At 42.4% G+C, this 15,958-nt stretch overlaps 1 protein-coding gene across 1 annotated transcript in view; it reads right to left on the reverse strand.

Annotated features, from left to right (window-relative positions):
* Positions 1-3,208: 3,208 nt before the first annotated feature.
* Positions 3,209-15,958, reverse strand: part of Phlpp2 (PH domain and leucine rich repeat protein phosphatase 2) — a 74,171-nt gene continuing 61,421 nt past the window's right edge. Inside the window, exons 15-19 of the mRNA XM_051201577.1 lie at positions 15,340-15,470; positions 14,516-14,626; positions 13,468-13,662; positions 11,834-12,065; positions 3,209-5,224 (exon numbers count right to left, since the gene is read on the reverse strand). Of these exons, the coding sequence (XP_051057534.1) occupies positions 4,073-5,224; positions 11,834-12,065; positions 13,468-13,662; positions 14,516-14,626; positions 15,340-15,470 (1,821 nt within the window). The 3' untranslated portion in view covers positions 3,209-4,072. The remainder of the gene's footprint in view (positions 5,225-11,833; positions 12,066-13,467; positions 13,663-14,515; positions 14,627-15,339; positions 15,471-15,958) is intronic.

Consider the following 15,958-nt stretch of genomic DNA (forward strand, 5'->3'; position numbering starts at 1 on the left):
TTGCCTGTATCAGACACTTTGTTATAGCGACACAAAGCTGACTAATAGAAAATATTTGTTATTTTCATGTAGGGGAGAACATTCCTTTTTTTGGAGAATACAGGCCCTGGTAGGTCTTCCGTGCTCCAGTGCATGGTCCCATACCCACACTGTTATGGGAAGGACTAATTGGACTTAGTAGAAAGTTATAAAACAAAATGAAGTTGAAAGGAGTGTGTTGGAGGAAGTTGGGAGAAAATGGGGGACAGGTATGATTTGTATTTCCTTGTGTACCTGTATGAAGTGCTCAATAATAAAGAAAACATTTTATTCATTGTCTTAACTCACAGCTTACAGAGTCATAAAATATATTTTGCATTTTGTCCTTCTTTTTCCCCTGGGGAAAAACTACAAAAGTCCTAAACATAATTTTAGTAAAGAACCTAGTTCTGCATATAATTATAGTTCATAAGATATTTATAAAGCAAAGGCATGGAAAAGATATTCCATTTTATTTTATTTATTGTTATTATTTTTTACAAACAATAGATTTGCTGCGACATGCTCTGGCTCATATTATTGAATTAAAAAATTTAACACATTTCAAAAATATCAAAAATACACTATAATGAGTCTTAGGACTACAATACAACAATGATTGCACAAAAACCAAAGATATGAGCCCACTGTTTGGATGACATCCTCTGGCAACAGTGAGAGGAAACCCTACAGCATCTGGAGAGGTGCATGAGATTTAGATACAAGGAGCTAATGCTGATTGGCTGATCACCAAATGACGGTACAGAGCAGATGTATGTAGCTGCTTCTCTCAGTCTAGAGAGTGCTTGCCCAACCACAGGGCAAAGTCACTGCCTGGAGAGAAAGGTTAACCTGCCTTGGGGAGTCTGAAAGGCTCCACCCAGCGGGAAGTAAAAAGTGACACAAGACAGTTCTATAGTGATGCTGCATACATCACCAGATGGCTTGGAGACAGATTCTTTAGTAATTGGTACATTTATGGGTAACAGCCAAGTGCTCCCTTATGGAGGTCTCTTCATTAATAATTATTGAATAGATAGAGAAGGTGAGCCTGTGATTTCCAAGTACCTGCTTTTGCTGAAGGTCTACACAGAAAGAAGAGCACTATTGGATATTCAGAGGATCAGCCCAATCTGATAGCCTGGAAAGCAGCACTCATCACACGCACTGTAATAGCACCCAGAGATTACCAGCTGCTCAGGCAACTTTTCTGTTCACTGATTATTGCACGTGTATGCTCCACAGCAGTGTAACCAAGCCTCTCTTGTGTTGGAAGTGGTCTGGACTCCAGAGTGGCTCCAGAGCTTCATTTCTGTCAGCCCTGGGGTTTTCAGTTGTCTGTCCACTGGGTTAAAACAATACCTTGGCTGGAGGGCACAGACATTCTTCTTTACCAGTGAGTCTCCTGAACTGTACCTATAGCCTGGTGTGCTCTTCCTTCAGAAACCCTCTTTATTTTGTTTTGAGGAAAGGACTCGTGCATACCAGACTGGATTTGAACTTTCTCTGTAGCCAAGGACAACCCTGAATTCCTGATCCTCCTGCTTCCACCTCCCAAGTGAGGCTCTGCAATTGCAAGACACTGTCTTACCACACCCGGCCTCAGAAATTCTCTTAAATTAATTAAATGGTAGATACAGGCAGAGATACAAGAATCCTACGGAGAGTGGGCACTCTGTGTAAGAGGTAACTGGTCCTCTGGCCACCTCTGGGTAAAGGGAAGGAAGGGATCATACTCATCTGACAGCCTATCTAGATAACATCAGCTGACCACCTCACTGTCCTAGGATGTGTGTATTGTGTTTTGGGGAATGGGCTATGGCCTTTTAACCCTCTGTTTTTAATACAGAGTAGTGACAGGACATGAAAGAAAGACAATTACAAAAACAGAACCATTGGTTTTGGTTTGGCCTATACTGAGGTTTCTCAGCACAACCTACGGAATCCTGAAAACTCCACCACAAAGGACGCTGGGACCACAGAGTTCCACTAACACAAAAACAAGGATGTTTACTTCTATCAAGGTCATTTCAGGACTGGGTTTTGAGGTGACGTTAGTAAATGGAGTGGTAAACAAATAGAAGACAAGAAAACAGTTCACATATAAAGACACTTCTTTTCTAAGACTATGCCACTGAAGTGCTATTTCTCAAATAACTGATTCCTCAACATCACACCGTTCTATAGCTCAAAGGGTCTGCGGAGGCTGCCTTACATCATCCGCACCTTGTGTTTTCCCTTCACTCTCATTTCCTTTCTTTCTTTTTTCATTTTCTTCATACAAAAATAAGGTGACAACACAGTTTCTCCTTTCTCTAACACACCTCACTCTGTATAAGCTACTGTGTCCCACCTCAAATCAAAGACCTGAGTTCTAACATTTTCCAGTAACTGACAGTAGTTTGACAGAAGGAAGTTAAGTGTTCCTGATGATGTTAGGGCTCAAGTACAAATTTTTGAGGGCTAAGCATTAGGTAGTGACTGGAGTGATAGAACACCCCATCCCCAGTGTAACCCACTGATGGACACAAGAGCACAGGCCCTCTGCAGACAGGATGTCTGTGAAAGCTCATCTGTTCTTCAGTGTGACTGTGAATAAAAGCTTCCTCCCCAAACACAAAGGAAAACTTCATGCTCCCAATCTTGTATTTAACAATTTGCTTCTGATAGAGTAAATTAAAAATTGTTCCCATCTACTTCTTTGTTGTGCAATATTCTAAAACTTCACAGCTCATTTTCCACTGAGTAAAATCAAACAGCGACAAAATTAATATCAATAGGAATTAGTTTCCATGTAAACCTAATGAAAAAAGCAACAGAAATATACAAAAAGCTGTAATTTGCTATGATTATATAGGATATGAAAAAAATTACAGGTTTTCTGTATGCTTGGCAATTTCTCAGTTAAACAGTTTTTCTTACCCTGGTGTTGAGCCCAGTCCTCTGAACCATGTCAGCAGAATCAGCAGCATTCAGAAGGGCACAGTGTCCAACACTACAGGGTGAGTGTTCATTCAGGAAAAATATCCTGCTCTTGAGAGAGGAGCAAGTCTCATCTGTGCATTCTGTCTGCCCTATGTTCCTAGCTAGTCTCCTGCTGCAGAACCACTTGCTGTCACTCAAGGTGTCAGCCTACCTGTCAAGAGCTGTCTGCCAACTCTCACATGTAGGACAGGAGTCTGATCCTCAAACAGCTTGACCTGTGATCCTAGTTCCTAGCAGGGGTCAGCGTATCCAGGGCCCGGTCTCTTTTTTACTTGGGGTAAGGAGTCTTAGTTCTTACTCCTTCCCCATCGACACAAAATAAAACCCTCCCACCCCAAGTTTCTCAGGAGCTTTCATAGTCTGACATTCAACAGATCAATTTCCAGGACCCTTGCAAGTACCCTCAAAGGAGGCTCCAACCCTCAGTTACCTCTACCTATGGACAAAGGAGCTGGGCTGCCTCTAAGAAGATTGGCTCGAGTGCAGATTCAAACAAAAAAAGATTCACAGTCAATGAAAAGTGCTCTCGTTACATAACATTACATACATAAATTACCTGCTTGATTGGTTCTGTATCTCCAATAGACATCATTTTGATAGGCTGTATTCTCGTAGAGAATGAAAAGCCATGTGACTAGTCACATCACACTCCACTAGTTAGTCTGAGACAAGGTGATTTCTCTGTCACAGAGATCCATCAGCAGCAATTAGTAAAGGGAATCAACCTTCAGTTACTTCCTCCACAGGTATAGTCCCTTCCCTGCCCAGACAGGCAAATTCTCAAATGATCCTAGGAGAGAAAGGGTTAATGGCAGGTGGCAGGGCTGACACAGAGTAACATCTGCGGTCTCCCAGCAATGCTGGGAATCCAATGAAGGTTCCATGGGAAGCTTAACACTGATGGCGGTACTAGCTCATCCAGAACCAGACCCTGATAGTGCTCAACTTTTTGGCTCCAAATTCTACTCCACACATCTATGGTTTGAAACACTGAGGCAGAGCATCTCCGGAAGGTCCCTTCCCCAGTACCACACAGCCCTCCCCCACGCTGTGGCCCCTTGGGGCATCATCACAGTGCTGTATCAAACTCCTCAGGAGGCTCGGCCAGGTCCTCCTCGCTGGGCTCGGGCTCAGGCCTGTTCTCCTGCTGCTTCATCTGCTCCTTCACTTCTTCCTCTAGGTCACGAGGCACAACAAACTGATCCTCTGGTTCCAGCTGGGTGGGGGCAGCAAAATAGCCAGTCTTCCTTTTGGGTGCCTCTGTAGCCACCTCAATGAGGTTCAGGCTGTCTTCTAGGGGCACAATGGAACCATTGGAGAGCTTCTTTCCATACAGACAGGAAGTGGAGGGAGACTTCTGCAGCTCTGTCTTGTCTTTGTTTACTGGCAGAAGTATACCACTATTCACACTGTTCTGTCTGCGGATCCCAGAAAATAACCCTCTGGCATGTTCCTCTGGACATGGGGTGGAAGAATTCTTTGGGAGCGTAGGAGAATTCTCAAGGTCTCTTCCTCGGCAGCAGTGGATGTCTACCTCGACCTCTACCCTACTGCCATTCGAGATGACCCCTTCCACAGGCTGGTCATCGTCACTGTCCAGTCCATTGTCAGACTGATTGCTGGAAAAAGTAGCACAAGAAGGCTGGCGCTGGAAAACCCCTGAAGCGGGTATTGGGTGCAGGCTACAGCGCCTCTCTGGCCTCGGTAGTGAGCTAGCCTCCAGGCCCACAGTGTTATGCTCATCAGAAGCCGTGGAGCCCACTTCACTGCTCACCTCTGAAGTGGACATCTCACTGCTGAACTCTGAGGCAATCCCACTACTAGAGGAGGGAGTGGTTGGCTTGGGGGCATCCTTGATGGTGGCAGTTGAAGGAAACCCCACAGGGCCTGGAAGGGTGAGCCCATTCATTTCACAGGTGCAACCTTCCTCACCAATGTTCAAATAAACCACCATTGCCCCCACGTTGTCCTGACAACCATAGCTCTGCGCTAATGTGCACAGCTTCTTAGCAGCAGCTAATGGATCTTGCACGTGACGCACTGCATTGACAGCTTCTAAATATGACAAGTGTTCCCACAGTGCTTTGTTCCCCAAAATCAGCAATTCATCTTGAATGGTAAGTGGAGTGGAAGATATATGGGGCTTGGGAAGGATCCATGGGTAGAGGTATGTACATCCCAGCATCCGGGTACAGCAGGTTACCCCATTCACCTTGTTGTCCTAGAGGTGAGAAAAACACAAATTCTGAGAAAAAAAAGCAACAGTGATATGCAACTTGGTCTTTTTCTACATCACAATGTTTAAGGAGAGAAGGGGGCCTGACATGGGCTTTTACAACCTCGAAGTCCACCCCCAAAGACACACTACCTCCAGCAAAGCCACACTTACTCCAATAAGGCCACACCTCCTAATCCTTCTCAAACAGTGCTACTGCCTAATGACTAAGCATTCAAATATATGAATCTATGGGACCATTCTTATTCAAAACATCACAGGAATGTACAGTAAAATTTTTATATTATTTGTCCTAGGAGTACTACAAGTGGATATATAAGATGAATGTATAGAAATTTAAAACAACATAACCATACCATTATATTATACCATGGAGTTGAGAGAATTAAAGTTAAATCCTCTTAAAACTAAGTGACTAACAGGCGGTACTATCTTGAAAGAAACTTGTTTTAACAGGAAGGACAGGATATCCTCAGCATATCCTTAAATAGAGAGCTGTGTCTGAGAAACCATTAATAGAACGTGACATTACTTCCCATCACTAATGTGTTTTAGGCCCAAACTCAGATAGCGCATTAAAGGCACAATAATGATTTCAAATGGGTTAGAGAATCTTAGCTGCTAAAGCATTAGATAAGTCCCAAGTTTATTGAGTAAGTCTGAATCTCAACCTCTCTGTTGAGACTGTGACCAGAATGAATGGATTCAGCAAGTGTCTGGATGAGTCTAAATCAAGAGAAAAAGAATTTCCCTGGTCCAGATGGGAATGGCCATATACTGGACACTTTCATATTGATACCTCTCCATGAAAAGCAGACACAATCTCTAACAACACCTAGATGTATGTATGTGTGTGTGTGTGTGTATGTATGTATGTATGTATGTATGTATGTATGGACAGACAGACAATCAGAACCAGAAGACCATGACATCTGCTGGAAGATAATATCTTCTATACATGACAAGAATGAAGAATTCATAAAATCTCAAAAACATGGCTAACTAAACAATACCTGTAAAATAACACCACCAATAGCATACCAACATATATGGGGAAAAACTCACTAGGTCCTACTATTAAATGAAGCACTATAGGCAACTGATGGCTGCTAAGAGAAGATCATGTCTTTTCAGGTTCAGGCTCCCAAATAGGTTATCTAGGCCTAGGTGGTCAGCCCTAAACACACATATGCACATATGAGCAACAAATGGACTTAGGCTCTGTGTGTGTGTGTGTGTGTGTGTGTGTGTGTGTGTGTGTATGTATGTATGTATGTAAAACAGTAACTGAAGAAGAGGTCACGAATTTGAGAGGGAGTGGAAGGAACACAGGAAGAGTTAGAAGTGGGAGAAAATAGGGTAGAAATAATGTATATTACTCATGTATGCAATTCTCAAATTACCTAAACATTTTTAAAGACTCAGAAAAAAATTTATTTACAAAGCAAAACAAAAAAGTTTATGCTTTCTAAAAATTAATTCAAAATAAATCACAGATCCAAATTTAACACTCAAATCTATAAAACTTCTAGAAGATAAAATAAACAAAAACATGAATAACCTTGGGTTTGTCAGTGCAGTAATAGATTTAACACCATTAAACAAACAAACAACAATAGCAACAACAAAAAAGGCAGAATTTCAGTCATTAAAACTCCTCAGATGCACAACATGGCTCAGCAGGTAAAGGCACTTGCTGTGTAGGCTGGAGACCAGGAACCCACATAAGGTGAAAGAGAACTGACTCCAGGAAGTAGTCCTCTGCCCTCCACATGTGGACTGTGGCTGTGCGCCCTCTCCCAATTTGCATCATGCATACACACAGAATAATAAATCAACAAACTAAAAACCACGGCCCTTTAATATAATTGCTTATGTTGTGGTAAGCCCCAACCATAAAATTATATACACTGCTACTTTATAACTGTAATTTTGCTACTGTTATGAATCATAATGTAAATGTCTGTTTTCTGATGGTCTTAGGCAACCCTTGTGAAAGGGTTGTTTGACCTACCCAAAGGGGTCACAGCCCACAAATTGAGAACCACTTGCTAAAGGCAACACTAGGAGAATGGTAAGATAAGCCACAGACCTAGAAGTATTTGTTGAGCACACCTAATAAAAGACTTCTTTCTAAAATACACAAAGAAATCTCTTGACACATGCCTTTAATCCCATCACTCAGGAGGCAGGCGGATCTCTATGAGCCTGGATTACAGAGTGAGTTCCAGGACAGCCAAGGATACAGAGAGAAACCCTATCTTGAAAAACTAAAACAAAAATGGGGGAACCCATCCCGGCGGACCACCCCACCCTGAATCTGGCAGAATTCTAGTCCTGTCTTGACCCATGGGAGGAGGTAAGCGTGGGCCTGTTTCTGGCACCCTGCTCAGAGCCTCCTGAGGCCTAGTAACTGTGCGTGGGGGTACCTGTCTGGGCAGACCAGCCCATCCAGAGTCTGCTGACATTGCAGAGCTAGTCCTGCCTCAACCCACCTGGAGAGGGAGTCTCTCAGACCTGCCTGCACCCATCGTGAGACCCATCAGAGTATTAGACCTGCTTGCCTACAATGGAAGAGAACCTTGGACCAGTACCTACCAGGAGAGGAAGAGATACCACCTGCACCCACTGGAAGAAGGGATGGGAAGATGATAGTATAAGAACACATTCAACAACAGAAAAACCAATATGATGCCACCAGAGTCTAGGGACTCTACATGAGCAAGTCCTGAACATTCCAACACAGATGAAGCAGAAGAGAACGACCCTAAAAACAACTTCATGAAGATGACAGAGATCTTAAAAGAGGAAATGAGAAAAATCTTTTAAAGAAATGGAAGAAAAGACAAATCAAAACTTGTAAGAGAAACAATTCAAACAGTGCAAGGTTTGAAAGGTGAAATAGAGAAAATAAAAAAAACACAGTCTGAGGGAATGCTGGAAAAAAGAAAATCTGGGTAAATGATCAAGAACTACACATGCAAGCACAACCAACATAATACACGAGATGGAAGAGAGAATCTCAGGCGCTGAAGATACACTAGGAGAAATAGATTTCATGGACCAAAGAAAATCTTAAGTCCAACAAGTCCCTAACACAAAATATCCAGGAAATATGGGACACTGTAAAAAGGCCAAACATAAGAATAATAGATATAGAAGAAGGTGAATAAACCCAACTAAAGGTGCAGAAAATATATTCAACAAAATCATAGAAGAAAACTTCCCAAATCTAAAGAAAGACATGCCAATGAAAGTACAAGAGGCTTACAGAACACCAAATAGAATGGACCACAAAAAAGTCCCCTTGTCAAATAATAATCAAAACACCAAACATACAGAATAAAAAAAGAATATGAAGAGCAGCAAAAGAAAAAAGCTAAGTAACATATAAAGGCAAACCTATCTGAATTACAACTGACTTCTCCATGCAAACTCTGAAGGCCAGAAGGTCTTGGATAGATATTCTACCAACACTAAGAGACCATGGATGCCAGCCCAGACTACTATACCCAGCAAAGCTTTCAACCACAATAGAAAACAAAAACAAGATATTTCATGACAAAACCAGATTTAAACAATACATATTCACTAATCCAATCCTACAGAAAGTTCTAGAAGGAAAACTCCAACTCAAGGAAGTTAACTACACCCCACAAAAACACAGGCAAGAGATAATCCCACTTTACCAACAGCCAAAAGAAAACGAAATGGGGGTTGGGAAACCTACACACAATACCACCACCACCAAGTACAAAACAAACAAGAATTAATAACAAATAATGATTAATATCCCTCAATATTAATGGTCTTAAGTTGCCTATAAAAAGACACAGGCTAATAGAATGGATTCGAAGACAGAATCCATCCTTCTACTGCATACAAGAAACATACCTCAACTTCAAAGATAGACATTGAGTTAAGGATTGGGAAAAGATTTTCCCATCAAATGGACCCAAGAAACAAGTGAGTGTAGCTATCCTAATATCTAACAAGTTAGACTTCAAACCAAAATCAATCAAAAGAGATGAAGAAGGTTATTTCATATTCATCACAGGAGATGCCCATCAGTACAAAGTCTCAATTCTGAACATCTATGCCCCAAATACATAGGCACCCACATTCATAAAAGAAACACTACTAAAACTCAAAATTCACCTAAAACCTCACACACTCATAATGGGAGACTTCCACATCCTACTCTCACCAGACAGGACCACCAGTCAGAAACTTAACAAAGAAACAAAAGAACTAACAGAGGTTATGTCCCAATTGGGTTTAACATACATCTATAGAATAGTCTATCCAAACACAAAAGAAAATTACCTTCTCAGCGCCACATGGAACCTTCTCTAAAATCGACCACACAATTGGCAATATAGCAAATCTCAATAGGTCCAAAAAAATCTGGAATAACTCCCTGTATCTTATCAGCCCACCATGTTTTAAAGTTAGAATTAAACAACAACACAAATTGTAGAAACCCTACCTACCAACTCATGAAAATTGAACAATGTGCAATTGCACCATTCCTGGGTCAAGGAAGAAATAGAGAAAGAAATTAGAGATTTCCTAGAATGAAGACACAGCATACCCAAACTTATGGGACACTTTGAAAGCAGTGCTAAGAGGAAAGTTCATAGCACTAAGTGCCCACATGAAGAAACTGGAGAATAGTCACACTAGAGAATTAACAGCACAACTGAAATCTCTAGAACAAAAAGAAGTAAATTCTCAGGCAAATGGATGGAACTGGCAGAAACCATCCTGATTGAGGTAACCCAGTCACAAAAAACACAACCATGGTATGTACTCACTCATACATGGATTTTAGAAATAGAGTAAAGGATCACCAGCCTACAATCCACACCATCCAGAGAAGCTAGGAAAGGAGGATCCTAAGAGACACATACATGATCCCCCTGAGAAAGGGAAAGGGACAATATCTCCTAAGCAAATTGGGAGCATGGGGGAAGGGGAGAGGGAGTTAGGAGAAAGAGAAGAGAGGAGAGCAAGAAAAGAGATACTACAATAGAGGGAGCCATTATAGGTTTAAAGAGAAATCTAGCACTAGGGAAATGTCCAGTGATCTACAAGGATGACCCCAACTAACAATCTGAGCAATAGTGGAGAGGCTACCTTAAATGTCCTTCCCCGATAATGAGATTGATGACTACCTCATATGCCATCCTAGGGCCCTCATCTATTAGCTGATAGAAGCAGAAGCAGACACCCACAGCTAAACACTAAGCTGAACTCCTGGAATCCAGTTGCAGAGAGGGAGGAGTGAGGAAAAAAGGGGTCAAGACCAGGCTACAGAAACCCACAGAAACAGCTGACCTGAACAAGGGGGAGCTCATGCACCCCAGACTGATAGCTGGGAAACCAGCACTGGACAGACCCAGACTCCTTGAAAGTGGGTGTCAGTTAGGAGGCTTGGGCAATCTATGGGGTTTCTGGAAGTGGATCAGTATTCATCCCTAGTATATGAATGGACTTTGGGAGCCCATCCCACATACAGGGATACTCTCTCAGCCTAGACACATGGGGGAGGGCCTAGGTCCTGCTCCAAATGATGTGACAGACTTTGAAGATCCCCTATGGAAGGCTTCCCCCTCCCCAGGGAGCAGAAAGGGAATGGGATAGAGGGTTGGGGGGGCAGGAAGGAGGGGAGAGAGAACTGGGATTGACATATAAAACAAGCTTGTTTCAAATTTAAATTTAAAAAAGGGAGAAAAAACTTAAGAAAGAAAAAAAAATCTGTTAAAACTCAACCATAAAGAAAATACCAATCCCATTTAAAATGGGCATAAGACATGAATCTTCTTTGTAGTAAACAATGTTCATATATAACTACTAATTTCTCTCTCTCTCTCTCTTTTTTTTTTTTATTTTTTTTGGAGATATGGTTTCTCTGTGTAGCTTTGTAGATCAGGCTGGCCTTGAACTTACAGAGATCCGCCTGCCTCTGCTGGAATAAAGGTGTACACCACCATCACCCAGCTACGTTATGCTAATTTCTAGGAGAAGAAAAACTACAAAATATTTGCTTGATACTTCATCAGAAGGAAAACAACAGGAGTACAGTGACCTGTGTATAGTCAGTACTGGAACAGTACCGAGACTGTGCATCTCCGGTTTTCCCATAGAGTAACAAACCCTGACGAGCTGGGACCTCACTAACATGACCACAGCCTTCACATTACCTGCCAGCCACTCACTCAGTCACTACCTACAACTTTTCATTTTTGCTTTGTGCTAGTCACTAATTGCTCAGCGGATTTTGTTTTATTTTACTCTGAGATATGGTCTCACTGTGTAGTCCTTGCTGTCCAGAACTCCCTATGTAGACCAGGCTGACCTTGAATTCAGAGATTCACCTATTTCTCTCTCTCCCTCCCCAGGTTCTGGAATTCAAGGCACCACACCAGCCTATAGTGTTTCTTTAATATGGAAGCCATTTGAACTGAACCTTTATCAGGGGATGAACACAATTTACAAGTCATGAGAGGAAGAAAATGGACCCTCTCTGTCTCTATTCAAACAGCTTTCACTGGGTCTGGGGAGAAGTGACTGGCAGAGAGCAATATGTACCTCTGTTATGATGGCTTTCTGATCCTTCACTCTCTGTGCCTCCTCTGGGTCCTGCTCCAGGCTGAAGATTTTAGAAAGTGATACTGGCTTCCCACCTCGGCACAGGACTGCTTGGCATGTGCCAACATTGGCTACAGTCAAGCTAAAACTACTTGTTGGGTCGGCAGTGTCAGGTCGAATGTAGCACAGGAGGGCAGAGGAGCCCAGCTTCTGGCCAGCCATTCCTAATTTCCTGAGAAAAAAGAAAAGAAATGCAGTCATGGCAGCTAGTTTTAGAGAAAAGAAGTAGTCTTTTACAACCATGGCCAATCCCTCACTCACCTTCCCCTACCCAGGGCAGACTCTTGCTATGCGTGGTAGTATTGGTGTAGAACCTAGCCAAAACTCTCAGCTGATGAAGACTAAAGGGGGCTTCCTAGGGCACAGGTGGGGACATCCTTTCCCCCGGTTTCTGAGTCTGATCTAAACCTCCCCATTCAGGAGCTTCAGACTTTAGTACATCGGATGCACATGGAAGGCCTGGTCACTGTTAGAGCAGAATGTTGGGCCTGGCCCCAACCCCAGAGCTGCTGATTTGGGGAAGAGGTTGGCTCTACATTCCTAACAAGTTTCTAGTGAGAATTCTGAGAATGCTGGTCCTAGAAAGGCTCCGAGAAACACACAGGTTCTAAGTTTCCTAAGAGAGAGGCCATGACTCTGCTTGCACCCCACACACACACATACACACACACTCACACACACACACACACACACACACACACACACACACACACACACACACACACATACACATGGCATCTACGTGTCTTTATCCTGGAGACAATGCTAATACACAGCAGACATCACCAGATGAATCTAGTTTCAGATTTCCTTTTCATATTTGTTGACTATAAAATCCTAGCAATTTCTTACTCTAAGAAATCAAACTGATAAAATCTGCACCTATTTGGCTTGTTTTGAAAGATAAGAATGGAAACTATGTGGTATAGTACTGGTTCTTGGTAGGTTTGATCTTCAGAGTTCTCTATTCCAAACTTTTTCTGTCAGGTCTCTAGCTCAACACTATTGAAAAACTGACTCCTTCCCCAACATGCTGCTGCCTTTTAACATGAGACACAACCAGCCCCAGCTCCAGGCTGCTCTGGTCTTAACTATCGAAGTTTACAGTCTCAGCACTCTATGTCCTTCAGGCCACCCACCTGATGTGCAAGGAACTCTTTGCTACTGAGAGATTTTTCTGGAGTTGGGAAGTGAGATTTTGCTTTTAAGTGGCTCAGGTGTTAATGAGAAAGAAGAGTTAGATAAATCCCCAAAATAAGTATTCTAACACATTGACTTAACCTAGTATGTGCCTGTTGGCTTTCTGAAGGTCATCAGCTAACCCTGGAGAATCTTAGGAAAGCATCCAGCCTTCTTCCCCTGAATGTTCACACACATTCGGGCACACACATAGCCTTTAGCACACACATGCTAGCCTTCCCAGATCCTTAGCAAAAGTAGGCAGATGAGTCCACTTTGAAGAGGCAATGACCACACTCTGCTGATACCAAGAGAATGTAGCAATGACCTTCAACTTCTGAGATTTACTTCTAGAGGAAAAGTAGAATTAGGGACTATTCAACCCACCTGCTTACCTGTGAGATACCAAGAAGGTATTGGCCATGAAAACTGTGTCATTTGTTGAATGCTGTACTTCTTCCAAAAGCACATCTGCCATGGTACACTGTAGCAGACGAGGGAGCTCCTCATTCCGGTCCCCATCAAACATGCCATACACAGCTCCTACCCCCTCTGCAAAGTTATCCATAGCCAGAGCAGACACACAAAGCCTGGAACAAGCCGAGAAATAATCACTTCTTCAGGAAATGTTCTTTAAGAAGGATTAATTGAAAACGGAGAAGCACGAAAGTCTACATCCAGAAGGAGCAGGTAGGTTACTAGATAAGATTGTCAGGCAGCAGCTGCCAAAACAGCATCCTAAGGAAAAGGGATTGAGGCACATTCACAGGCAGGTCATGGTGATTAAGAACTCCTTTGGTAGCCAGGCAGTGGTGGTGCACGCCTTTAATTCCAGCCCTTGGGAGGCAGAGGCAGGCAAATCTCTGAGTTCAAGGGCGGCCTGGTCTACACAGTGAGTTCTGGGACAGCCAGGGCTACACAGAGAAACCCTCCCTGTCTTGAAAAACAAAACAAGAACAACTAATTTTGCCAGTGCCCTTCAGCAAAGAACACCAGAGCACACCTGCCAATGAAGCTGGGGTTATAACCCTTGCCCCAAGGAAGAATGCTCACCATAGAACCCTGGGTGTATAGGCAGAAGGTACAAGATTAAGTATAGGACATGGGTTTTGGCTGGACCATTGTGGGGAAAGTCTGTGTACAGGAGCAGGGGTCATCTCAGACCCTCTATTTCTATGGCTGAGCCTTGCAATAAATTTCACTTATAGTTAAGGGAAATCCCATCAGAAAACCTTAAGAGGTGTTTAGCACTTTTTGAACCACATGTCCATTTTTTCTCTTTCTTTATCATGGTTTTAGAAGGATCTTATCTCAAGCTGAAGTTCTGAGACTTATGTCTAGGAGACAGATGGGACAACACAGTTTGGCTGTGAGCACCAGAGCAGGCCTAAGATGTCATGAGCAGCCTTTTCTCTCTCCAGTCTCCAAGGCCAATATACTCACTTATTTCTCTGCCCTGCCATCTCAGCCAGTCCATGGCTCCAAAAGGTTGATGTAACTGTAGAATCTGTGGTTGGCAAAGGCTTCTGATCAATTTTCAGGGTTGTAATATGGCTGTGGGAGGTGAAGAAGGGAAGATTAAACCATATTCTCCTCTGTATTTTATAAGAACTATCAAAACAATAATGCTTTTAGAAAATAACTTTTGACAGACTGAGATATATTTCCAGAGAGACTGAGTGAAAGTGTGGTGATGAATCTGTGGCTTTAGTGTAGGAGAATAAAGAGTGGTAGGGGAAACAGAAGCTGAAGACAGTTTCAACTAATGCATCATAAAGATCTCTGGGCTTCTACCAAGGGTCTACTTATTTTAAATAACATAAAGAGGTTTTTGGTTTTTTGTTTGTTTGTTTGTTTGTTTTTGTTTTGTTTTGTTTTGTTTTTTTAGCTGGTTTTTTAAGACAAGATTTCTCTGTGTAGCTTTGGAGCCTGTCCTAGAACTCACCCTATAGACCAGGCTGGTCTCGAACTCACAGAGATTCATCTGCCTTTGTCTCACAAGTGCTGGGATTAAAGGCATGCACCACCACCACACAGAAAGAGATCTTAATATAATACATGTGTATTGTCTCTAAGATGTTATAATGTGACCTGTGCCACCAGACATACGTCTTAGTGTGTAGCTAAGTAGAAATGAATCAAAGAGAAGAGCCAGGAGTGTTCTGGCCAATCCACTCTATTCCTTTAATTAACTGAGATTTGCACAGTCCAAAATTAACCCACTGACAGCTGAAACATGGATTTGACTTGAGATTTATTTTTCTTACCTAAACATGTCCAAAGTCTTGTGCTCCAGAACCAAATTTGTATTTCCTGTCAGATCAAGGTCTTGTAAAGTAGCAGGAAGAGCCTCTGGAATTAGAATTTCTGTCAAGTCATTGCAACTCAGGTCTACAAACTGAGAAGGAATATAAAAACCACAAGAGAATACATTACATTACAATCTCTACTCCTAAATAATCAGTCTTCTATAGCCTCAAATGGGAATTTAATTTCTTTCCAAGAATGAATTAAGTATACTCAGATTTCAAACTGAGAATATGAAGAGAGAACAATATCCACTCCTTATGTATGAAGAAAAGGGGAGCCTTAGCTATATCTATGGGCAGCACATTACTAGTTTTGCAACACTATCAAAAAGCTGTCAGGCTGTTGTCTGGTCATGTTTTTTAAGTAGTAATTTTGTCAATATTTTCCAGCCAAAGACTTGTAGGGCACACCTGTGGTTGAAGTTGGCTGATTCTCCTGGCAGTAGTAGAAAATGTTCACCATGGAAGCCTTGGGATATACAGCGAAGAGTGTGGGAAGGAACCTAGTATAGGATTGGGGCTTTGGCTTGGCCATTTGAAGGGGAGTCTAAGAAAGGAGAGGACTGTACCCAGTTGT

This window comes from Phodopus roborovskii, unplaced genomic scaffold, assembly GCF_943737965.1.
Source record: "Phodopus roborovskii unplaced genomic scaffold, PHOROB, whole genome shotgun sequence".
Lineage (NCBI taxonomy): Eukaryota > Metazoa > Chordata > Mammalia > Rodentia > Cricetidae > Phodopus > Phodopus roborovskii.